This window comes from Belonocnema kinseyi, chromosome 1 (assembly GCF_010883055.1).
Source record: "Belonocnema kinseyi isolate 2016_QV_RU_SX_M_011 chromosome 1, B_treatae_v1, whole genome shotgun sequence".
Classification (NCBI taxonomy): domain Eukaryota; kingdom Metazoa; phylum Arthropoda; class Insecta; order Hymenoptera; family Cynipidae; genus Belonocnema; species Belonocnema kinseyi.
Window position 1 is genome coordinate 44,203,696 of NC_046657.1, and position 27,364 is coordinate 44,231,059.

General features: G+C 29.0%; 1 protein-coding gene across 1 annotated transcript; it reads right to left on the bottom strand.

The window, feature by feature from the left end:
• Positions 1 to 12,656: 12,656 nt before the first annotated feature.
• LOC117172050 (ubiquitin-conjugating enzyme E2 S) lies at positions 12,657 to 27,363 on the bottom strand. The gene is made up of 5 exons (XM_033359789.1): positions 27,171 to 27,363; positions 26,814 to 26,961; positions 17,389 to 17,579; positions 13,474 to 13,602; positions 12,657 to 13,169 (listed from the first exon to the last, which is right to left on the bottom strand). The coding sequence occupies exons 1-5, from the start codon at positions 27,354 to 27,356 to the stop codon at positions 13,011 to 13,013; spliced, it is 813 nt and encodes a 270-aa protein (XP_033215680.1). The 5' UTR covers positions 27,357 to 27,363; the 3' UTR covers positions 12,657 to 13,010.
• Between the last annotated feature and the right edge of the window lies 1 nt (position 27,364).

Here is a 27,364-nt window from a genome sequence, read left to right on the forward strand (position 1 = left end):
CATTTTCGAACATATCGAGGTACTTCCCTCTTCAACTTTTCGCCGTTTCTATGGCAACCACGTCCTCCGACCACGTTAGTGGGCAGTGTGGGGCCGGGGCGCACACTGAAAGTTGTTAAATTCAAAACCGAACGTGATTTTCTGTTTCTCACGTTCGCCTTCGCTATCACTATAGCAATCTTTGCTATAGCTGAATCGGTCGGCTGGTCTCTGTACACCAAAAATGTTGTGAACACTGACTTACCTAATTATATCAAAATTAAATAGAGCCTAAAAATATTCTATTTATTATTATTTTGAAATTGATTTATTTCTCGCACGTTTGTTCTTAAGATATAAATTTTCGAGATAATACATCAATAAATTTTTTTATAATCTTTTCGTACTTTAGAATTGTAGTGAAATTTCATGAATCATTTTTTTTTCAACTAAACTTAAAATTTAAATGAAATCCAGATGAATTTAAAAATTAAATAAAATTTAGATAAATTCCAAATTTAAATGAAATTTATTTGAATTTGAAATTGAAATCAAATTTAGTTAATTTCAAAAATGAAATAAAATTTATATTTCTCGTCTGGTCTCTTTTAAAAGAGAAATTTTTGAAATACTAAGTACCTAGATAACAATTCGTGCGCGCATGTTACACGCACGTCGATGCGTATTTTTTTGCGCATAAAAATAATTCTTCAAATTGTCCAAAACAAAAAAATTATTATTTAATATTTTTAATAGTTAATTGCTTATTTTCGTCAAATCTTAAATTTCGAAAATTTAACAATTTTATGGGAGTTAAATATTTCGTTAATTGTATAATTCAGAAATGATATAATTCGTAAAATTATAATGTCGGATATTTTTCAATTCGAGATTTTTATTTTTCGACATTTAGAAATCTCAACCCTCAAATTTTATTTTTCGTCACTTTGTATTTTCAAAATTTCAGTACATTAATTTGTGTATTCGGCATCTAATTTTGAATTATTTTTTATTATTAGTCCTTTTATTTATCACAGTCACATATTTTTCTGTTTCTGTTTCGCATCAGCCATTTAAAAATTTTTTAATTTCTACGTTAGTACGTTACTACGTTACTACGCTTATTATATGGACCCGGAATCGCCTATTGATCGGTAAGTCACCGAAACTAATAGTTATACCGTAACGAATCTTTAAACGTGATTATCTCGAAATTGTCTTTTCAAAACCTGCTCGTGCTCTAGCTTAAAAAGTTATTGACCGTTTAGGTGGAAATTTGCATTGGTTTTTCTTCATAGTACTATCGGGAGGATATACCGAAAAGTTTAAAGATATCGGGTTATTAAATAATTTCCCAGTGGGCACAAAATTTGGCGACGTCTTTACGACATCGTTACGACATATTTACGACAACTTTAGGACATCCTATGTCCATGTCGTTTCGGTGTATTTACGTTATCGTAAAGACACCTAAACGACATGGGCATAAGATATCGTAAAGTTGTCGTAAATATGTCGTAACGATGTCTTAAAGACGTCGCCAAATTTTGTGCCTGATGGGTTTTTGGGGTTGAAACTGTTGAAAAAATGGTCGAAAATTTGAACCTTCAATTGAACAGCCGATATAAATTTGAATTTTCAACTTTTTTATTATTTTCTAGGGTCATCCGTTCCTTTAACACATTAGCAATCAAACAAAAAAAACCTTTTTTATATCAGATAAATGGAAAATTTTTGACAGTTGCAGCAGTTTTCGATGCCTCGGAGCAGACGGTTGAAAAAATATATTCTGCAGGGCCGCCATTTTGTAAAAAAATCACATGTTTTTTCAGACTTTAACAATGTGACAAAAAGATGTTAAAATTAATAAATGATCTAGTTAGTTTATCAACCTTAAAAAGTCAGTAAAATTGATTTTACCCTTTCTAAAGGTATCTCCCCCTTAAAGCTTACCTTTGCCTTTATTGCGGATATGAGAAATCTCACCAACATTTCTGTGATTCCGAAATCGCAATCGACTTTTTGCTTTTGGCATTTTAAGTTCGATGAAAGAAAAACAATATCACGACGATAACAGAAAACTTGACATAATCTTGTCTAACCTAAGCCGACCCGACATAGTTCTAACGCGAGCCACGCCATCTGCCTAAACAGATAATAATCAAATCATTAAATCATTACATGTTTCTGTGTCTATATTACAGTTCCTCTTGTCCTTAGGTTATATTACTCCTCTATATCCCTATTTTACTCGATTTTATAATTATATTAATATTAATATTAATTAGCTTTAAATTATTGTGCTGGAGTTTTTAGGCATTTGATGTTGGATTTATCTATTAAACCAAAAAAGTTTAAATAACCTCCGGACTTTTGAAATTATAAAATTTGTTTACGTAAACCATTTGGAATTGAACAATTACAAACTACAGCTTCTTAGAATTTGGTTATATTATACTTTTTTCTCCTCCATAGGGGCTTTAAGACCTTGTAGTTAATTAATAGTGTGGGTTATAAGGGCAAACGGACCTCGGCCTGCATGCGTATGGATATGGATGAAAGGACCTCTATAAACAGGCCCTCCTCGGTGTTTTGAGAAGGATCCGTATAAATGTGTTCGCACAAGAAAATACGTGTGCAATATGCTGGAAACGGCTGATGCACGGACTGTCCCTGCACACACACAGATACCGCCAAACAATCGCGTGTGTTCTGTCGCCCTGCTACGGTGCGAGCTGGCTCGTGCGTGAGCTGTTTCCAGCATACTGCACACGTATTTTCTTGTGCGAACATCTTAAACGGACTCTCCTGGTATGCATGATAGTAGTATGATAGAAGGGTGTAAGAGCCTAGATAACAGCGACCAAGAAACAGCTCTCCGTTGGTATGGTGGCCTGCGAGCGGGTATTCATTGAGTTTCTCGCTTAATGTGACCACCCCCCTAAGCCGTGGGTGTCGAGTAATCGTGCACATGGCACTTTGGCACCTAGGTGTGAAGAAGGTGTCCTGACGGCCTCTCGGGCACACCGGACTACCTCCCCGAGTAATTAGTCTTACCCTTGCATGTGGGGCTCTGCAAGAGTGGACCTTTTGTTTCCCTAGCTACTCGTAGGAACCAAAATGGATCACGAAAAAATTCCAAAATAAGAAGGAGAAAAGGAGTTGGCGGAGGGGGGAAAGGGGCTAGGTCCTAACGGGTCTAGCATAACCCTTTCATCCAAATCTGTCTCTCCGGAAAGCCTTAGGCGGCGGCTGTGCCCACTGCTCTTTCGGGAGCTGAGGGTGTGACGGCCCCTCTGAGTGAGTCCATGGAAACGGGAGTAGCCTATCAGTCCAATAACCAGGACTGTGGCTTAGAAGCGACTGACCCCCTGACTATGGTCGTGACGGATACTAGATACCCGGACTCGCTGCTCACTACAGGGCAGCTAGAGAGCTCTTCAGGGAGGCTACCTGAAGGGCGCTCGAAAGAGTGTCCCCAGATCAATGGCCAAAATTCAAGGCCCATTTCTGCAGGGGAGTGGTCTTTGCATTTTTGGTAGCTGACTCAATGGCTAAAGCTTGGCTACAAAAAGCTTTGGCCGAGACAAGGCCTTGGAAAGGCACATCTCTTAAGGTTGGTGGGGTTGAGTTGCTCCAGAAGATAGTTAAGGCTACGGCGTGGTTTCCAGGTAAACTGATAGACCCGCATGTGGTTTTCCGTTGGCTGGAAGGATTCAACCCGTCACTCAAGACAGCGTTCTGGTGGATCGTCAGGCACGATAGGCCTCAGCAAGAGGACACAGCTAGAGAATTCAAACATCTCCTAGTTGTTCAGATTCCTGAGTCACAGGTGAGGACCCTTGCGGCTCTCGACAACAGGACCTTCTACCTTTTTGGACAGGCTAAATTTAAAGTTGCCAGCCACGGGCAGGAAGAGCCTGTTGGTTTACAGGAAGATCGAAATCAGATCTGAATGACTGCTCCCGATCTAACCATTACCCAGATTAACTTGCATCATAGCAAAGGCGCCTCTGCAGTTTTGCAGAAGGGCATGGCTGTGAGGCACACAGGTATCTCCCTAATCCAGGAACCCTGGTTAGTTCGAGACACCATAAGTGGTTTAGGGGGAGCTGGTTTTTGTTACAGAGACCCCAAGGCGGCCAATCCAAGGGCTTGCATACTGGCGAAGGGATTCAACGTCGTCCCGCTGCTTGAGCTATGTTCCAGAGACCTGATGGTGATAGTCACGGATCTTAAAGGAATAGGAGGGCTAGTCATGGAATCGGCTTACTTTCCATATGACAGCGATACCAATCCACGGACATCAACTCAAGGGGTAATGACCTGTTGGAATACCTAATGACCACTGACTTAGATATTCTTCATACGGGGAACACCCCGACGTTTCGTACTTCGATCAGGGAGGAAGTCATTGACATCACTCTCTGTACCGGTAGTTTTATAGATAACATCAAAAAGTGTAGAGTCTCAGATGAACCCATTCTCTCAGATCACTCACTTATAGAGTTCGTGTTTTAATCCTCTGTACCCATCGGCCCTAAATGGGTCAGAAATCCAAAAAGAATGGACGGGGGTCAGTTTTCCACAAAGTGAAGAAGTGCACTTTCAGGAGTACCCAGGTCAATTAGAGACGTGGGTACCCTGGAGATGGCGGCCGAGATTTTCACGGAAGACAGCAAATCCACTTGTGAAAGTAATTGTCGACCTTCAAAAGTCCGAAAGACTGGAGAGAAACACGTGTGGAATGCGAAACTCTAAGAGCTTCGAAGGAAAACCAGAGAGAGGTGCGGACGTGCCAGTTCTGGCAAAACGAAGGAACTATGGACTTCCTTTACATCGATGAGGGATGATTATAGAAGTGCAATACGTAAGGCAAAGCATGAAAGCTGGACCAACTTTTGCACTGATATCGAGAAAGGAGTAGAGGCGGCCAGACTGGACAAGCTGCTTTCTTGAAATCCGGATGCTATTCTTGGGACTCTAAAATTGCCCGGCGGGGGATACTCAGAGTCTGACGGGGATACCTTGTCTCATCTGATCAAGGCATATTTTCTGGGCTTCACAAAGTTAGTAGAAGAGGGGACGGAAACTTCGAGGCAATCAAAGCCGCCTGTGGCCCAACTGGGCCTGAAACTGCGGCAGGCTAACGAGATTGTCACCCCAGCCAGGGCCAGGTGGTCCCTGAGGTCCTTCAGTCCTTACAAATGTCCCGGTCCGTATGGTATATATCCAGTCCTCTTACAGAGGTCTGGTGAGATCATCATTGGACCAATTGTGAGACTTGCTACGGCTAGTCCGACATTGTGTTATGTTCCGGCGGCATGAACAGGTGCGAGAGTAGCCTCACATCTTTATCACTAAAAACAGTGGAAAGTCTCGTGGACCGATATATCCGCGATAAGGTCTTGTCAAGTAGTCCTCTTCACAAGCAACAACACGTCTATAAGATTGATCACTCGACTGAGACAGCCCTAAGTACTGCAATTAATCTAATTGAAGGACAAATGAAGCAGAAAGGTCTCGTGATTGGAACCTTCATTGACATCGAAGGAGCCTTTAACTACACCTCTGGTGAGGTGATCAGGGCGGCCATGATCGCATACGGTGTGCCTAGTGCAGTCGTGGAATGGACCTGCCACATGTTGGCCAATAGGAATCTAGCCACGACTAAGCGTGACAACACTTTATGTGAAACCGTTGACTCAGAATGTCCGCAGGGAGGTGTTCTATCACCCTTGCTGTGGTGTCTGGTAGTAGATGAATTGCTTCATCTACTCACGAGTCAAGGCCTCCACGTTATAGGCTATGCGGACGATATACTGGTAATCGTGCGCGTTCAGCATCTGGATGCGCTCTTCGGAGTAATGCAGCAAGCACTAAGTGGGATACCACGAGTACATTGAAATAGGCTGGACAAAAACTGTAAATCAAAGAAAAGCCAAATGTTTAGGAGTCATTTTGGATAAGAAGCTGTCATGGAACGAGCACCTGGAAAACAAGTGCAAGAAGCTAGTAGCAACTCTTTGGCTCTGTAGAAGAGCCATAAGGAAAAGCTGGGGATTGAAACCGGAAACACTTATGTGGAACTACACAACGATCCTGCGACCCAGACTAACCTATGCGGCAGTCGTCTGGTGGACCAGGGTCGAAGTTTCTATTGTGAAGCCACGACTGGAAAGAATCAGGGGACTGATTCTGAGAGATATCACTAGTGCCCATCCATCTCACCATAAAGGCCGTGGCTGCGAAGGCGGCCTGAAGATTAAATATGGTAAACGATAACAGTATCATGACAGTTATGCGGATACCAATCAACATCGCGAGGAGGCCGACACTGAGCATGCTCAGGGACAAAATATCCACATTTCGCTACCTCTTCGACAAGAAGTACCGAGTTAGCCTATACACGAAAGAGGAATTGGCTAACGGTGAGGCACACCTGCCCAGTGATGAAGATAACTGGTTTACAGATGGCTCCAGGAACAAGGAGAACGCTGGAGCAGGTGTATCTCGTAGAAGGAACGGAATGGGCGTCACAATTGCGATGGGGTCCTACGCAACAGTTCTACAGTCTGAGATTATGGCCTTGCTCCAGTGCGCCTATAAGGCAATGGAGTATGGCGGAAAAAGGAATATTCGCATCTGCTCAGATAGCAGGGCTGTTATCATGGCTCTGAATGGAACAACGACCACGTAGCTACTAGTATAGGAGTGCTTTGAGGCACTGAATAAGCTAGTGACAGAAAACCGAGTCACTAGATGGAAATTCCTTAGCTTGAATTATATGTTGTCATTTAAAGGAAATAAGATGACATGTATATGTAACCGATTTTACGGAAAAAAATTTTTGACAATGTTATGAATATTTGAATTTTTAAAACTGATAAAATGATAACAGGAATAATCAAAAAATTGTCCAAGTTTTTCTTTAGTGTGTGATATTGTTTAAACTAAAAAGAAAAAGGTAAATATTTGTATTATAAATCTATCTGTGCGAAATATCTATAAATAATTATATCAATAGTTTAAAACAAAAACACTTTTAAAAAATATGTGGATAATTTCTGGACGACACACCTTATCGGTTTCTTAAATTCAAATACTCATAATTCTTTACACTTAATGCAAATTACATGTGTGTTGCAACATGTCAGTTAAAGTTTTATACCATTATTGGTCAGTAATTGACCATTGCAGGTGATGCGAAAAAATTTTTATCTTTTATTGTACGCAGAAAGAAAGGTACATTTTTGTATAAAACACAACTGAAATTGAACAACAATACAACTGTAAAAGCGGATAATTTTGAAAAAAATTTTACAAATATTATTTTTATAACCCAAAACAGATGTAGTAATTATTTAGTTTGTAAAATATGAGGAAAAATTTTCATGAAAATATATTGTTTTTTGATAATTGGTTCAGTTTTTTAAATTCCCGGGCGGACCGAAGGATCCGAATTCTATTCGGTTCCTTCGGTCCGCCAGGGTTTATAGCATGTAACTATTATTACTATAAAATTAGAATTTAAAAACTCTTAATTACACCTGTTAGGAAAAAAGAAATAAAATATCGAAATGTATTCTTCCAATTTCACGGGAAAAAAAGTTTTGGCAATGTTGTGAGTACATAAATTTTTAAATTTATTATCAAAAAATTATCCAAGTAGAGTAGAGAACCTGCAATTGATCCACTGATAAACTGCAAACTTTGGAAACTTAAATTTCTAGATTGGAAGGAAGGTAATGACTAATTACTGACCAATAAGAGTATAAAACTTTAATTGACACATTTCACACACGTGTAATTTGCATTACATGTAAAGAATTATGAGTATTTGAATTCAAGAAAACAATAAGGTGTGTTTTGCAAGAAATTATCTACATATTTCTTTAAATTGTTCTTCTTTTAAACTATTGATATAAATATTTATAGATAGGTAACACAGATAGATTTATAATACAAATATTTAACCTTTTCTTTTGAGTTTAAACGATATCACACACTAAAGAAAAACTTGGACAATTTTTTTATATTTCACGTTATAATTGTATCAGTTTTTAAAATTAAGATATTCACAACATTCTCAAAAAAAAATTCCCTAAAGTTGGTTACATACATGTCTTCTTATTTCCTTTAAAAGACAACATATAATTCAAGCTAAAGAATTTCCATCCAATGCAAGCCATTTCAAATTGGTAGATAATTTCAATTTTACACAGAACAGTATTAATATTAATATTCTATCAACTATTTCACATTTTAAAGAAATGCAAAAAATTGACGATTTTAATTATTTCAATGTTTCGCGCGATTAATTCTTCTATATGCAATATCGGAATATTAATTTCGTGATTAAGGGCATGTGGCACAGCTAAATACCTATAGTGCCGACCTCACTTTTTCAGTTCACTGAATGTTTTTTTGAACCTGATAACTTTTTTTGTGAATAAAATATCCAGCTGAAACTTTGGAAAATGTATTAGAGTACAATAAAGTACGTTTAGGTACTACATTTTGGTAGGAATTTCACTGAAAATTATTTCCTCTTTTTTCTGAACCTCGACATTTTTTGAACGTTGGAACTTTTTTTATACATAAAATATCGGTCTCAAACTTTGAGAAATGCAAGAGCCGAAAGAAAATTACGTTTGAGTACAAATTATAATAATAAAAGACGTAAAAAAAAAATTTCAACTATCAAATCCATCGGCATCAGCCGGTAACGTTGTACGCGAAAATACGAACCCTGGCGGCCACTAGACGAGGCTCTAGAGGATTCGTATTTTCGTGTACAACGTTACCGGCTGATGCCGATGGAATTGATAATTGAAATTTTTTTTTCCATCTTTTATTATTAAGCTTTGTACTTAAACTTAGTTTTCTTTCGGCTCTTGCACTTCTCAAAGTTTGAGACCGATATTTTATGTATAAAAAAAGTTCCAACGTTCAAAAAATGTCGAGGTTCAGAAAAAAGATCAAATAATTTTCAGTGAAGTTCCTACCAAAATGCAGTACCTAAACGTACTTTATTGTACTCTAATACATTTTCCAAAGTTTCAGGTGGATATTTTATTTACAAAAAAAGCTCTTAGGTTCAAAAAAACATTCAGTGAACTGAAAACGTGAGGTCGGTAATATAAGTATTTAGCTGTGACACATGCCCTTAATACTATTACACTAGATATATTTTATACTTATATTTAATTACATTATATTAGAATTTATATAATATATAATTAACTATATATGATATTATAATTATAATTATAATATTATTATATCAACAGATATTAATATTAATATTAATTAGCTGTAAATGATTGTGCTGGAGTTTTAAGCGTTTGAAGTTGAATTTATCTATTAAACGGAAAAAATTTAAATAGCCTTTCAAAATTAGAAAATTCATTTATGAGAATCATTTGAAATAAAACAATTACAAAATATAAGTACTAACAAGTACAACAATTTTTATTAACACTTTTTGAAATTGCTAGCAATTTTAAATCTTAAAAATCGAAGTCCTAAGTAGTCCTGAAAAAACTGTAATATAAACAAATTCTGGGAAGCCATAGTGTGTAATTGTTTAATTCCAAATGATTTTCATAAACAAAATTTTATAATTTCGAAAGTCCGGAGGCTATTTAAACTTTTCTAGTTTAATAAAAAAATCCGACATGAAACGCTTAAAAACTCTAGCACAATCATTTACAGCTAATTAATAGTAATATTAATATAATTATAATATCGAAGAAAATGGTGATATAGAGGAGTAATATAACCTAAGGACTATAGGAAATGTAATGTAAACACAGAAATATGTAATGATTTAATGATTGAATTATTATCTGTTCAGGTAAAAATTCTAAGAGAGAAAATATGTAGCTTCGTTTCATTTAAAAACTTAAGAGGGCAAAAGTATACTGTAAAAACTTGTAAAAGTACACATTGAAGACAATCAATTCTATTCTATTCTATATATAATTATAATATCACATACTTAATTATATAATGTATTGTCATTATGTACAATAATATACACAATATAAAGTATGCAATATAATGAAAACAATATAATATACAACAAAATATTAATTACGGTATTAATATTCTGATATTGCATATACAGTATGGACACGCTGGGGCTTACATACATGGCAAGTTGAATGCTACCCGAATTGCACAACAGCAGGGGAGAAGCCATTATACAGTGGTATTTTCATATTTCGCGCCTTCAAAGTTGCATTCGGATCAGCCATTCGGACAAGTCCGTGCATCTTCGGATCAAGTTTATGATAGTTTCCATGGTTGCGTTCAAAACTTCAAACGGTTATGTTCAGATTCACCTGTTTACCCATGGACATCGAAAACACGAGACTAGGCATTCAATGAGTGGGGAGAGCTGCTATCTGACGATGTGCCACTTGATTATGCGCACGAGCATTTTTGCCGACAAACTGTGCATGAAAAAATAAACATGTAGGCGCTGCCATGTTTGTCGTGGGACATCAAAATATGGCGGACCTCCCCCCTCATAGCATCAACCCCGCAATGACATGCCTAGTCCCGTATTTCCTATGTCCATGGTTTGCCCTAATCGCCGTCAGTAAATGTAGGCAATGTCAATTTAAAGTTTATGCATGTAACATTTCATTCACTTTATTTGAAACATATCCTGTCTGTTCGTAACATACCTTTTTTATGCAGTAAAAATAAGCGTTACACACCATTCACTCTTCGCCCACTGGAAGCGCAGAATATTATTACTATTTTATAGTGTTTGTCACTCAGCAGCCATTCCATAATGTTATTGGCGCAGAAAATAAATTACGTTTACTTCTTCAGTTCACATGTCTCACTTCATTATTAATTAAGCACTTTTATTATTTGTAATTACCATATAACATAACCTATATTGTTTTGACACTTGTATCCGTTTGAAGTTTCGAATGCAACCATGGAAACTATCATAATCTTGATCCGAAGATGCACGGACTTGACCGAATGGGCAATCGGAATGAAACTTGAAGGCGTGAAATATGAAAATACCCCTGTATAATGGCTTCTCCCCTGCTGTTGTGTAATTCGGATAGCATTCAACTGGCCATGTATGTAAGCCCCAGCGTGTCCACCCTGTATATTTTTATTTTTAAATTGCGCGAAATATTCCAATATCTTTAAAATCGCCAATTTCTTGAATTTCTTTGAAATGCAGATCAAAATAGAAAAAGAAGACTTTTATAATATGATATAATTCTAATATTTACATTAATAATATATATATTAGTATTAATATAATATTCTATATCTGAAAAAACATAACCTCAAAATCGAAGCATCGAAACCCAGAAACATTCAAATACCAATTTCTTGATTTTATTTCAAAGCGGATAGAGAATAGAGATAAAAATAGCCCTGGCGGACCGAAGTAACCGAATGGAGCCCCTGCAAAGTACCCGTAAAGACCCTATTGGGTCCCTATTCAGTTCCTTTTTAAAAAACTCGAAAAAACAGCATAATCAACTTTTTATTTGCTGTAATTCGGATTCTACGTTAAAATTCCCTATAGACGGTCACGGAATAATCGCAATAGGTTTTTTTTTTTGCAACGGTAAAAAATTAAAAACAATATAAGACGTATAACGCCTGTTGACTGCTACACTTCAAACGCATCGCCTGTAAGTTGCAGTCAACAAGCGTTATATGTCTTATATTTTTTTAAGCTTTTGATCGTTGCAAAAAAAAACTATTGCGATTATTCCGTGATCTTCTATAGGAAATTTTAACGTAGAATCCGAATTTCAACAATTTAAAAGTTGGTTTTGCTGCTTTTTTGAGTTTTTTAAAAAGGAACCGAATGGGGTTACGGGTACTTTGTAGATTCTCCATTCGGTTCCTTTGATTCGCCAGGGAGAACCGCCGAAGTTTTCCAACCGGCAATCGTACACCTTCGAGTTTTCAAATTCAAAAGAGGAGAAATGGGTTGCGCGCGCAACCTGGTCATTTATATCCTCTCCTACTATATTCACACGGACATAGACCTGTGATAGCATTGGACCACGTCTCGTTTCAGATCTTGGACCACTAGGGTGAGGTAAAATATAATGAAGTAGAACAGGATGGGTTAGATTGGGTTGGCATCAAACTATATGACTTGGTGTTAGTACAGTAGGGTGGTATGGGGCAGGGTAGGACGGGATATAATAAAACGGAATCGAGTGGGGTATAATCTGTTAAATGAAACAGTATGCAATAATGTGAGGTACAATATGGTGTTATGGGATGGGGTAGGGTGGGGTGGGATACAATGAAGTAAAAAAGGGTGGAATAGAATCGATTCGAATAAAACTGCATTGTATGATGTGGTGTACGATATGGTAGATTGAGGCGAGATGGGGTAAGGTAGGATATAATAGAGGAAGAGTCAGCCAGAATCGATTGGAATGAGGCCGTATAGAATGGTGCGGGATACGGTTGGGTAGAGTGATGTGAGATGGGATAGGTAGGCAGGGTGAATGTGAAATCGGAGGAATCTTCTAGACCCTCCAATTTGCACTTTTGGAAGTATATGGAAAAAAACCATGTTAAAAATTGACGAAACGTTGAAATACGAAATACCAATTGGACTTGGTACGTACTTCTCGAATCAGGGATAATAATAAAAGAAACAGGATTAGTTTGAAGAATTATCTAATTTATCAGACCACAAATACTCTTCTGTACATGAATGAAAAAATATTAGCTAGTATACAAGGGTCACGATTTTAATCGCTAAATAGAGACAGTGCTGCAGCTGCAGCTATACGGAGTACGACTTACATATTAACTTAAAACTACGGCAAATATTCACTGATTCAAAAGTAATAATTCCCTAACCGCTTAACACATAAGATCAGTCGAGTTTGTTAAGTTACTGAAAATTTTATACATCTGATGTTAATAATAATGTGTCAAATGTCCCGACATTTCTAGCACACTGATATTCAATCCACAGACAAAAAAGAAAAAATACTATTATCGGTTAGGTTTTATAATCGTTTTAATGTTCTCTTTTTATCCCTGAGCATTTTCTTCTTTTCCGCCGACAATTTTTTGTCACCTGCGTGTTTTTTTGGAAGAGGTCCGCCATTTTCGGAGAGCGAGGGACCATTCTCGTGGCCTGATTTGCTACTTCCTTTTCTGCTACACTAAAATTTCCAAACATATTTTACATTGTAAACTATATAACATTTAATTGCGAATCAAGATTTATTGGCAGTATAGCTGGGCGCTTTAATGAGCACCTCCGTCGGTAAGACAGTGACAGATTCCTGCCTCGTCGGCTGATTTTTATGCTGGGATTGTCCGCTAACCGCTCAGCAGCTCTCAGTAGATGGCGCGTCTCTATTTTTACCGACTGAGATGCTCCCGAACCCGCCTAGCTATACTAATTTTATTTTACAATTAATTTGATTTTTTTTCTATACAAATAAAAAGACATTCTTTAGGTACCTGGGCATGAATTTCTGTCATCATTTTTGCTCGTTCGGAGTAATCATCATACCTTTCCAGAAGTAATTTACCGGCTTCCTCATTTAATGCGGACTCGGCATTTGGTACGATTAATAGACACTTTACAGTCTGCAAATCAAAAGTAAATAGGGAAAACTGAGTTTTTGATTTAGGAATCATGAAAATGGCGTCTATCATGACCAAAGTTAACATTTTTTATTATTTATAATGAAAAATGAATAATAGGATAGTTAGATTAGTTATTATTTATTTATTTTCAACAAAACAAACTTAATTTTCAATCAGTAAAGATAATTTTTTTTAATTAGTCGAATTTTCAAACTACAAAGATTAATTTCTAATCCAATCGTCGAGTTTTCAACAACAAAAAAAGAATAAACTTCAATCTAAAAAGATTAATTTTTCAGAAAAAAAGAGTTGCATTTTTTTAAATCAAATAGTAAAATTTTCAACCCAAAATAGTTCTATTTTCACTTTGAAAAATTAATCTACAACCAAGTTCAACTTTCAACCCAGCAGTTGAATTTTTAATAAAAAGAGCATAATTCTAATTAAAAAGTAAAAAAAAAACAGTTGAATTCTGAAACCAAAAATAGGACATTTTTATCCAGAATTAAATATTCAACAAAAAAGATTTTTCCGTCAAGAAAGAAAAAGTTTTCAAACAATTTGTTAACTTTTTAATCGAAAAAAGCAAATTTAAAAAAAAATAGATTAACTTCAACCCAAAAAAGATACATTTTTAACAAAATTGTGCATTTTCGATCAAGAATATTAATTTCGAGCAGAAAGAATGAATTTTCAAATAAAAAAGCTCATTTTTCAACAATAAAATTAAATACTTAAATTTTAAGCTAAAAAGATTGATTTTCTATTTAGAAAAATGAGATATTTCAAGAAAATGCAAGAAATGAAATGATGAATATTTAACTAGAATAATTAAAATTTCAACCAAAAAGATATAATTTTCAACCAAGGAAATTAATTTCTACAAAAAAAATACGAATTTTAAACTAAAAAATATAATTTTTTAACAACAAATTTAATCATTTTCTACAAAAAGTTGAGATATCACCAAAATACATTAATTTTTTACTAGAAAAGAAAATATAAATTGTCAAGAAAAAAATTTACAGTTAAATTATCAATTTAAAAAACTCTATTTTCAACTAAAATAATGAATCTTCTACTGAAAGTTACATTTTAAGTTAATAAAGTATAAAATTTTCAACTAAAAAAAAAAGAAGAAAAAACTGATTTTCAAACAAAAAAGTCACATCCAAATAGTTGAATGTTAAACCAAAAAAATGAATATTCAAACCAAAAATATGAATTTCTAGAAAAAAATGATGAATTTTCAGCTAAAATAGTAAAAAATTCAACTCGGATGGTAAAATTTTTAGTTAAAAAAAATTAATTTTCAACTAAAAAAAAGTTACAACTAGAATATTTAAATTTTTAGTAAGAAAATTAATTTTCAGCAAAAGAGAAAAGAGAATTTTCAACATCATAATTCATTTTTCAACCAAAGAGACGAATTTTCAATTATAAATTTGCCTCTTCAAACAAAAATAATCATTTTTAACGAAATAGTTAAATTTGAAAGTAGGAAAAATTTATTTTCAACCAAAAAAAGAAAAGTTACAATTTTAGTTGCAAAAATCAAAATAATAATTTTCAACTTAACTCATGTATCTTTAACTGGATAATTAAATTTTCACCCAAAAATATGCATTTTTCACCACAATTAATTTCTACGAAAAAAATTTTTTTTTACCAAAAAAATATAATTTTTAATAAAAAATTATATATAATACTTAAATTTTTAATTGAAAAGATTTATTTTCTACTAAAAAAAGACGATTTTTCAACAAACTATAAGAATTTTGAAACAAATAGTTGAATTCTAAAGTCAAAAATAACATTTTTCAAACAAAAAAGGAATAGTTAAATTTTTATTAACAAAAAAATAATATTTTTTAACAAAACTGGTAAAGATTCAACTGAAATTAGGGATCTTCATCTAGAATAATTGAATGTACAACCAAAAAGATCAATTTTCGACTAAATAAGATAATTTTTTTAATAAAAATTGAAGTTAAGTTTTTAGTAAAAAAATTGATTTTCTAAAAAAAGACGGGCTATTTTCTATCAAAGTCTGATGAATTACTTAACTTGCACCCAAAAAAAAAATGGATTTTCAACTAAAATGTAATTTTTGAAAGAAAAATTAAATAGCTACATTTTTTTTTGGAAATTTTAATTTTCTACTAAAAAATACGATTTTTTGTCGTTCCATGTTCAACCGAAGAGACAAATAAAAAAAATTTGCATTTAAAAACAAATGAATTTTTAACAACAAACACAAATTTCAACAAAATAGTTAAATGTATTATATATTTAGTTAATTATATATTTTTAGTTAAGTTTCCAGTAAAAAAAAATAATTTTCAGTCAATTTTCAGCAAAAAAAAACTTTTAAGCAAAACTAGAATCGATAAATTTTCAGATAAAAAATTGAATTTTCAACTTTTAATCAAAAAAAATTAATTTTAAGAAAACAAATTTTAACAAAACAGGTAACTTTTCAAACCAAAGAAATGAATTTTCAACTAAAAAAAAAACATTTTTCGGAATAAATTAAAGAAATTTTAATTTAAAAAGTTATTTCTATTTTTTTAAATAAATTTAATGCAATAATTAAATTTACAGTGAAAAAGTAATTTTCAACCGAAAAACACGAAGTTTTAACTAAACAAATAATTTTTCAGCAACAAAAAATGAATTTGCGACTAAAAAAATTAATTTTCAAGCAGAAAAAAAAACAAATTTGCAACAGTCTAAATTTTCTGAAAATTTGAATAATATTCTACAAAAAAAAAGGAATTTTCAATAAAATACATAAATTGTCAACCATATTGTCGAATTTTCAACTAAAAAAATCATTTTTTAAATAAAAATAAAATATTCCAACTAAAAAAGGTAAATTTTCAACTATACAAATGTAAAAAAATATATTATTCTACTAAAAAAGATGAATTTTCTACGAAATACATAAATTTTCAACAAAAAAAAGATACTTTTGTAACCAAAAATGAAATTTTATTTCTATTTTTAGTTAAATAAAGTATTTTTAACAAAAAACAACCATTCATTTAAAATAATACTTCAGTTTTAAACAAAAGGAATCAATTTTCAACTAAAAAAAATCCATCAAACATAAAATTGAACAGTTAAATATTCAGTTAAAAATATCAAGTTTTAAACAAAAAGGAAAAGAATTTTGTTAATAAATCTGTAAATTTTCCACCATTTTTAAACAGGACGAATAATATTCTACGCAAAAAAAAAACAAGTTTTAACAAAGTGCTTACATTTTAAACCAAAGAAATAAACTTTGTATTTAAATATATAAATATTTAAATAAGAATAATTTTCTCCCAAAAAGATGATTTTTTAACCGCATAGTTGAATTTTCAATGAAAAAAGGTAAATTTTTAAGCCCAAGAAAAAAAATAAAAAAAGTTAAATTCACTACAAAAAAAAATCAACCAAGATTAATTTTCAATAAAATACATGAATTTTCAACTAAAAAGAACCAATTTTCAAACAAAAATAAAATAGCTCAATTTTCACTTGACAAAAAAAATTAGGTTTTAACAAAATAATTAAATGCAGTAACATAAAGCTACTTCTACAAATAAAGAATCACTGTTGTTCAAATTTAAATTGCAATTTTCAAACAAAAAAAATTATGTAATCTCTCGAAAAAATTCCCTGATTTAAAAAAAAATTAATATATAATAAATAAATAAACTGATTAATTAATAAATTAATTAGTTAGACTGAAAGGGTGTATATTTTCAATTGAGGGACATGCAAAAATATAGTTACCAATAAGATGTATTTAATTCCAAGATCTGATTTCCATTCCTTTTTTAAAGTATTCACACAGATTTCACCATTTTTTGCGACATTCGGGTGAAATATCTTGGTAAGAAAGAAGGCCTTTGGAGGTCCTTGAGGAAAATCTTTACCCAGAGCCAATTTTACTTTAAAAGAGCCGCCGGCATATGGAGTTTCGGCTGAAAAATATTTAAGTACTAACCTGCATTTTTTCGATCAATTCATTAATTAATTTTAATAATAATCCACGATTTCATTCAATCATTCATTTAAAATAGAAACCCTTTAATAAATTCAATATAACAATTAAAAATTTTTTTTTAACAAAAATTTAATTTAATAATTTGTCATTTATTTATTGCAACCAAAAAAAGAGGACTTAATTTTCCGAATTTTCAGAAAAATAATTAAATTTTCAACAAAATATTAGAATTGTTAACCAAATACTGAAATTATCCATCCACAAAGATGAATTTACAATCAGGTAATCAAATTTTCTTACAAAAAAGATTAAACTTTTAGCGAAAACAAGAAACGAATTTTCAACAAAATAGTTTAATTTTCAACTAAAAAGTATCAATTTTTAAACAAAAATGGAATATTTAAATCCCCAGTGAAAAAAAGAATTTTCAATAAAAAATTCAAATGTTTCAACCACAAAGTTAAATTTTCATTCAAATAATAAAATTTTCATACAAAATAAGATTAAAATTTTTAATAAAAAAGACAAATTTCCACCAAGAATTTTAATCTAAAAATGATTAATTTCCAACTAAAAATGATAATTTTAATTTCCAGTGAAAAAAAAAGAATTTTCAATAAAATATTCAAATTTTTCAACCACAAATGTTGGTTTTCAACAAAATAATTTAATTTTTAACTAAATGATTGAATTTTTAACCAAATTCTGGAACTTTTCTCTCCACAACGATGAATTTTCGCAAAAGGTGAATTCTTCCCACAAACTTAAAATATTAAATTTCAATAAAAAACAGTAGAATTAAAAATAAAAATTAATTCAAAACGAAAAATAAAATACTTAAAAATATTAAATTTCTTCTAAAAGGATCAATTTTCAAGCAAAATTCAAATTTACATTTTTAGACTAAAAAAATAATTTTAAATTAACAAAAAAATAGCTTTTAACAAAAAAGATATATTTTTTAAACAAATAATTGAATTTTCAATTACAAAACTTAATTTTCAATGAAAATAAAATAAAAACGATAAATTTTCAACCAAGACAGATTTTTCAGTCAATAAAAGAAAAAAATTTCTGCCATATTGTGAAATTTTCAAGCCAAAAAGACAATTTTTCTACAAAACAGTTGAATTTGTAATCCAACAGTTGAATTTCCGAAAAAAAAATGTAAACCAAAATAGATTAGTAAAATTTCAAATTTAGAAAATTAACTTTAAACTAAAACTTAAAGAAATTTTCAATAAAATATCTTCCAAAAAATTTATCAAACTAGTTCAACTTTCACACCAGAAATTGAATTTTCAACCAAAAATATTAATTTTCAATCTAAAAAAACGAATTTTTAATGAATACATAAATGTTTTATTTTCAGTCGAAAAAACATAAACCAAATTGATAAATTTTCAGTTAAGAAAATTAATTTTCAGCATAATAGTTATATCTTCAACAACAAGAAAAAACAAAGTTGAACCAAAAAAACAAGAATTTTCAACAAAAAAAATTAATTTTCTATCTAGAAAACGAAATTCCAACTAAATACATAAATATTTAATAAAATAATTTAATTTCCAGTTACACAAATTAATTTTCATCCAACATAAAGACGCATTTTTAACAAAATACTCTAATTTTAAAATTAAGAGATTAATTTTCAATCGAGAAAGATTTTTCACTCAAGAAATAAATTTTTTTTAACAAATTGTGCAAATGTCAAGCCACAAAAAAAAACATTTTTCTACAAAACAGTTGAATTTTCAACCCAAGATTTTTAATTTTCATACGAAATTTGAATAGTTAAATTTTCAGTTTAGATCAATTTTCTTTTTCTGTAAAAGAAAAAAAAAGAAACGATTTTCACCAAAGTACATAAATTTTCAAACAAATGGTTAAATTTTCAACTAAAAAAAAATTAATTTTAAACAAAAGTGCAATGACTTTTTAAAAGAAAATATTAATTTTCTATCTAGAAAACGAAATTTCAACTAAATACATCAATTTTTAAGAAAATAATTTGAATTTACAGTTACAAACAATCATTTTAACAAAAAGAAAAACGAATAGTCAAAAAACAGTTACATCTCCAAAAAAAATTTAACATAATTTAAAAAAAAAAGACATTTTCAACTGAAAATATGAATTTCCTGTATAAAAGCAAGTTTCTCCAAATTTTTTCAACCAAAAAACCTGAATCTTTAACAGAAAATATTAGTTTTCTATATAGAAAACGAATTTTCAAACAAAAGAAACATGAATTTTAAATCAAAAATATTAATTTTCTGCCTACAAACGTATTTTTAAGGGAATAGTTAAACTTTTAGTTACAAAAATTAATTTTTAACCAAAGAAACACGAATTTTGAGCAAAATAGTTCAATTTTCAACAAAAGAAATAAATTTTCAATTAAAACAGATTTTTCAGTCAAGACAAAAAAAAACATTTCTTTACAAAATAGTTGAATTTTCAACCAAAAAGTTGAGTTTTTTACAAAACAGTTGAATTTTGAACCAAAAAGATGAATTTTTAAACAAGAAGATTAATTTTCAAACAAAAAGATGCTTATTCAACCAAAATAGATGAATTTTTAACGAAATGTTGTATTTTGTTGAATATTTGTTTGGGTTCCAATTAAAAATTTATTTTTTAAACTGAAAAATTTACTATTCCACTTTTGGTTAAAAATTTATCTTTTTAGGTTGAAAATTAAATAATTTTATAAAAAAATGATCTTTTTGACTTAAAAATTCCACAATATGGTACATTTATTAAACTATTTTGTTAAAAGATAGTTTTTTAGTTTGGTTGAACATCAATTTTTATAATTAAAAATTGAATTATTTGCATAAAAGTTCATATATTTTCCTGAAAATTCATTTTTCTGACAGAAAATTAATATTTTCGGTTAAAAATGTATCTTTTTTGGTTGAAAATTCAACTAATTGTTTACAAAATGACCTAATTTCTTTAAAAAATCACTTGTTCTGTTTAAAGTTAATTTGTTTTAAACGAAAATTCAACTATTTATTTGAAAATTTATGTACTTTGGTGAAAGTCATTTGTTTTTTTTCTTTTATAGAGAAAGAAAAGAATTATTTTCTGTTGTAAATGCTTTTTTGTTGAGTTTGTTAAAAATTTGTTTGTTTTTTTGTTTAAGATACAATTATTTTTTTTTAAATATATTTTACTTCAAAAATTAATTTTTTTATTCTAAAAATTTAAATGATCCATTTTGTATTGAAAATTCCAAATATGTTGTCAAAAATTCAACTTTTTTGTAGAAAAATGGTCTTTTTTGGTGAAAAATTGCACAATTTGGTGGCATTTTTTTTCTTTCTTGACTTTAGATAGAAAGTTCTTATTTTCTGTTCAAAATTCACGTTTTATTTTGCTAATAATTCAACTACTTGGTTGAAAGTTTGACTAGTTTGTGGAAAATGTATATTTGATGTTAAAAATTAATCTTTTTTGTTGAAAATTCCTTTTTTGATGTAGAAAATTAATATTTTTTCGTTGAAAATTGATGTATTTTATTAAAAATTCGGTTTTTTTGTAGAAAATTTATTTTCTTGGTTCAAAATTCAACTGTTTGGTAAAAAATTTATGTATTTTTGTTGAAAATTGCTTTTTTAGGTAGAAAATTAATATTTTCCATCGAAAATTTATATTTTTTTGTTTAAAGTTTTAATTAGTTTCTTAACAATGGAGGTTTCGTGTTTAAAAATTAATATTTTTTTATTTGGAAATTCATTTTTGTTTAAGAAAATGTATGTATTTTGTTGAAAATTCCTTTTTTAAGTAGAAAATTAATATTTTGCGTCCAAAATTCATGTTTTTTGTATTCAAAATGTAACTCCCTCGTTGAAAGTTTAATTAGTTTCTTAAAAATGTATTTTTCTCATTGAAAACTATTCTCTTTTTAGTAGAAAATTCTACAGTTTGGTTGGAAATTTACGTATTTTATTAAAAGTTTTTAGTAGAAAATTCATTTTTTTATCGTTAAAAATTGATGTATTTTGAAGAAAATTCTTTTTTTTTTAGATAGAAAATTAATATTTTGCGTTAAAAATTCATTTTTTTTTATTGAGTATTAAACTGCTTCGTTTAAACTTTAATTAGGTAAAAAAATGTATTTTTCGTGTTGAAAATTAATATTTATTCATTGAAAATACAACAATTTTGTTAAAAACTTATGTATTTGATTAAAAATTCGGTTTCTTTGTAGAAAATTAATTTTCTTGGTCGAAAATATAACTATTTGGTTGAAATTTCCTTTTTTAGGTAGAAAATTAATATGTTGCGTTAAAAATTCATGTTTTTTTTTATTGGAAATTCAACTGCTTGGTTGAAAATTGAATTAGTTTAAAAAATGTATTTTTCGAGTTCAAAATTAACCTTTTTTAGTTGAAAATTCTTCTCTTTTTTTGTTAAAAATCTTTAATGTATTTTTGGTATTGAAAATGAATCCTTTTAGTTGAAAATTTATGTATTTTGTTGAAATTTGTTTTTATTTTATTAAAAATTCACGTTTTTTGGTTTAAAATTCAATTATGTGGTTGAAAGTTCAAATAGTTTCTTAAAAATATATTTTTCGTGTTGGAAAATTAATCTTTTTTAGTAGAAAATTCTTCTTTCTTTTGTTGTTAAAAATTTATTTAATTTGTTGAAAATTGTTTTTTTTTTAAGTAGAAAATTAATTTGCTCTATTGAAAATTCATGTTTTTTGGTTGAAAGTTTGATTATTTTCTTTAAAATGTATTTTTCGTGCAGAAAAATAATATTTTCTATTGAAAATTCATGTTTTTTGGTTAAAAGTTTAATCAATTTTTTTTAACTGTATTTTTGCTATTTAACATAAATTCTCTTTTAGTTGAAATTTCCGTTTGTAGGCAAACAATTAATATTTTCCAATGAAAATTCATGTTTTTTTAAATTGAAAATTAAACTTCTTGTTTGAAAGTTTGATTAATTTCATATATTTTTCGTGTTTAAAAATTAATCTTTTTTATTTGAAAATTCGACTATTTTTTGAAAAATTTATCTATTTTGTTAAAGTTTTTGTCTTTTGTTGAAAATTCCTTTTTTGGGTGAACAATTAATATGATGCGTCAAAAATTCATATTTTTTTAATTGAAAATTCCACTCCTTAGTTGAAAATTTAATTTTTTTTTTTTAATTTATTTTCGTGTTGAAAATTAATATTTTTTAGTAGAAAATTCATTATTTTTTTGGTTAAAGATTGATTTAATTTGTTGAAAATAGCTTTTTTGATAGAAAATTAACATTTTCAATTGAAAATTCATGTTTTTCGATCGAAAGTTCAATTACTTTTTTTAAAACTGTATTTTTGCTATTGAACATCAATTTTTTTTAGTTGAAATTTCACATTTTTTCATAAAAATGTATGTATTTTTGTTGGAAATTCCTTTTTTAGGTAAACAAATTAATATTTTGCGTTAAAAATTAATGTTTTTTTAAATTTCAAATTCAACTGCTTGGTTGAGAATTTAATTAGTTAAAATAAATGTATTTTTCGTGATGAAAGCGAATCTTTTTTAGCAGAATATTCATTTTTTTGGTCAAAAATTGATTTATTTTGTTGTAAATTTCTTTTTCGTGCAGAAAATTAATATTTTCTATTGAAAATTCATGTTTTTTGGTTGCAAGTTTGATTTTTTTTTAAACTGTATTTATGCTATTGAACATCAATTTTGTTTAGTTCAAATTTCAAATTTTTATTTGAAAATGTATGTATTTTTGTTGAAAACGTATGTATTTTTGTTAAAAATGTATGAATTTTTGTTCAAAATTCCTTTTTTAGGTAAACAATTAATATTTTCCATTGAAAATTCATGTTTTTTTAAATTGAAAATTCAACTGCTTAGTTGAAAGTATAATTAGTTTCTTAAAAATATACTTTTCGTGTTTAAAAATTAATATTTTTTTATTTAAAATTCCACTCTTTGGTTGGAAATTTAATTAGTTAAAAAAACACGTGTTTTTCGTGTTGAAAATTAATCTTTTTTAGTAAAAAAATTCGTTTTTTGTTTTGTTAAAAATTGATTTATTTTGTTTAAAATTGAGGTATTTTGTTGAAAATTCCTTTTTCGTATAGAAAATTAATATTTTCTATTGAAATTTCATGTTTTTCGGTTGAAAGTTTAATTAATTTTTTTTAACTGTATTTTTGCTATTTAACATTAATTTTTTTTAGTTGAAATTTTTAATTTTTTATGAAAATTTATGTATTTTTGTTGAAAATTCCTTTTTTAGGTAAAAAAATTAATATTTTGCGTTAAAAATTAATGTTTTTTTTTTTATTTTAAATTCAACTGCTTGATTGAAAATTTAATTAGTTAAAAAAAATGTATTTTCGTGTTGAAAGTGAATATTTTTTAGTAGAAAATTCAACCATTTTGTTAAAAATTTAAGTATTTTCTTGAATATTCTTCTTTTTTTAGGTAAACAGTTAATATTATCTATTGAAAATTAATGGGTTTTGGCTGAAAATTCAACTATTTTGTTAAATGTTTAATTAGTTATTTAAAAATGTTTTCTTGGAGTTGAAAATTAATTTTTTCGTTCGAAAATTTATGTCTTTTGTTGAAAATTCCTTTTTTAGGCAAACAAATAATATTTTGCGTTAAAAATTAATGTTTTTTTTTAAATTTTAAATTCAATTGCTTGGTTGAAAATTTAATTAGTTAAAAAAAATATTTTTCGTGTTGAAAATTAATCTTTTTTAGTAGAAAATTCGTTTTTTGTTTTGTTAAAAATTGATTTATTTTGTTTAAAATTTAGGTATTTTGTTGAACATTCGTTTTTCGTATAGAAAATTAATATTTTCTATTGAAATTTCCTGTTTTTCGTTTGAAAGTTTAATTTTTTTATAAACTTTATTTTTGCTATTTAACATTAATTTTTTTTAGTTGAAATTTCACATTTTTTCATAAAAATGTATGTATTTTTGTTGGAAATTCCTCTTTCAGGGCAAAAAAATTAATATTTTTCGTTAAAAATTACTGTTTTTTTATTTTAAATTTAACTGCTTGATTGAACATTTAATTAGTTTAAAAAAATGTACTTTTCGTGTTGAAAATTAATCTTTTTTAGTATAAAATTCATCCATTTTATTAAAAATTTAAGTATTTTGTTGTATATTTTTCAATTTTTAGGTGAACAATTAATATTTTCCACTGAAAACTTATGGTTTTGGCTGAAAATTTAACTATTATGTTGAAATTTTATTTTTTGAAAATTCATTTTTTTGTTGTTGAAAAATCAACTACTTTGTTAAATGTTTAGTTTGTTAAAAAAATGTATTTTTGGAGTACTAAATAAATCTTTCTTTGTTAAAAATTCTTCTTTTAGGTAAACAATGAATATTTTGCGTTAAATATTCATGTTTAAAAAAAAAACGTATTTTTCGTGTTGAAAATTAATCTTTTTTATTTGAAAATTCACCTTTTTTGTTGAAAATTAGGTATTATCTTGAAAATTCATATTTTTTGTTGAAACTTTAATTTTTTTTCAACCGTATTTATGCTATTGAAAATGAATTATTTTAGTTGAAATTTCAATTTTTTATGAAAATTTATATTCTTTGTTTTGTTAAAAATTGATTTATTTTGATTAAAATTGAGGTATTTTGTTGAAAATTCCTTTTTCGTATAGAAAATTAATATTTTCTTTTGAAATTTCATGTTTTTCGGTTGAAAGTTTAATTAATTTTTTTTAAACTGTATTTTTGCTATTTAACATTAATTTGTTTTAGTTGAAATTTTTAATTTTTTATGAAAATTTCTGTATTTTTGTTGGAAATTCCTTTGTTAGGTAAAAAAATTAATATTTTCCGTTAAAAATTAATGTTTTTTTTTTTATTTTAAATTCAACTGTTTGATTGAAAATTTAATTAGTTAAAAAAATGCATCCTTGGTGTTGAAAATTAATCTTTTTTAGTTGAACATTAATTTTTTCGGTCGAAAATTTATGTCTTTTGTTGAAAATTCCTTTTTTAGGTAAACAAATAATATTTTCCACTAAAAATTCATGTTTTTTGAATGAATTAATTAATTCATTCAACTATTTGGTTGAAAGTTTAATTAGTTTCTTAAAAATGTATTTTTCGTGTTTAAAAATTCATGTTTTTTTATTTGAAAATTCAACCATTTTGTTAAAAATTTAAGTATTTTGTTGAATATTCTGCGTTTTTTATATAAGCAATTAATATTTTCCATTGAAAACTTATGATTTTTGGTTGAAAATTCAACTATTATGTTGAAATTTTTTTTTTCTTTTGAAAATTCATTTTTTTTTTGTTGAAAAATCAACTACTTTGTTAAATGTTTAGTTTGTTAAAAATGTATTTTTGGTGTACAAAATAAATCTTTCCTTGTTAAAAATTCTTCCTTTTAGGTTGAAAATTTATATTTTTTGTTGAAAGTTTAATTTTTTTCAACCGTATTTTTGCTATTAAAAATTAATTATTTTAGTTGAAATTTCAATTTTTTATGAAAATTTATATACTTCGTTGAAAATTCCTTTTTTAGCTGAACAATTAATATTTTCCATTGAAAATTCATGTTTTTTTAGATTGAAAATTAAACTACTTGTTTGAAAGTCTAATTAGTTTCTTAAAAATGTATTTTGCGGGTTAAAAAATTAGTCTTTTTTATTTGAAAATTCGACTATTCACTTTTTGGGTAAATAACTAATATTTTCCATTGAAAATTCCTGTTTTGTTGGTTGAAAATGCAACGAATTGATTGAAAATTTACTTAGTTTAAAAAAAGTGTATTTTTGGTCTTGAAAATAAATCTTTTTTAGTTGAAAATTCAACTATTTTGTTAAATTTTTTATATTTTGTTGAAAATTTCCCTTTGAGGTAGAAAATCAATATTTTCCATTGAAAATTTCTGTTTTGTTGGTTAAAAATGCAACTATTTGGTTAAAAAAAAAACTACTCCTACAAGATACTTTATATAATGAATCAAGATGAAATTTCCTGTTGTTGTAAAATTAATAAAATCTCAATTTTTTAAGCTTTATTTGTTTAAATAATAATAAATTCCACTTTTAACAGAAAAAACGAGAGAAAACCATGAAAATCGGTTAAAAATTGGCGAGTAGAATGGATTGTAAAGATTAAATTCCCGATTTTCGCAAACACTGCATCGTATTTTTTCCGAAAAATAGTTGCCACCAGAGTGGAACTTACCAGGTCCCTCGATCACTGCCTGAATGTCCGTTATGTCCTGGTCGTTAATAATAACTCGGATTCCCTCGGGAGGATCGTTCGCTAATTCGTTCATCTCTTTAGCCACTCTTCGGATAATTTGCGGAGACAAGTTCTCCACGTTCGAAATCTGGAAAAAGTGTCGAAGAAACTCGATCAGGAGAGTGAGGAGTGAGGAAAATGGACGGAAAAGGTAAATATTGTTTGTGGTTATGTCGCAAGATAACGTGCAAGATGTAAACAAAAGCAAGATCGAAATGTCATCACTATAGAAACATTTGAGGCTACGATGGGGAGAAATATTCGAGAAATGATCGGCAAGGGAAAATAAAGACTCACCGATGACGCAGCAGCCATTTTTCTCAAGTATTTTCTTGAGAAAGTCCCAATTTCTGTGTGAGTAAATTCAGCTACACTCAAATAGCTTAGAAAAATCAAAAGTTTATCATTAACGAAGGTGAGAAGCGGGACCAAGTGTGAGCATATGTACGTCACCCACGTCACCTCACCGTACTGTACGAGCATGTGCGTTG

Excerpts from the sequence above, each read along its gene's own strand:
- LOC117172050 (XM_033359789.1), bottom strand. The coding sequence starts at position 27,356 with ATGCTCGTACAGTACGGTGAGGTGACGTGGGTGACGTACATATGCTCA. Across the intron at positions 13,603-17,388 it reads GAATTAAATACATCTTATTG|ACTGTAAAGTGTCTATTAAT; the intron begins GTAACTATATTT and ends TTTGATTTGCAG. Across the intron at positions 13,170-13,473 it reads TGACAGAAATTCATGCCCAG|TGTAGCAGAAAAGGAAGTAG; the intron begins GTACCTAAAGAA and ends TGGAAATTTTAG.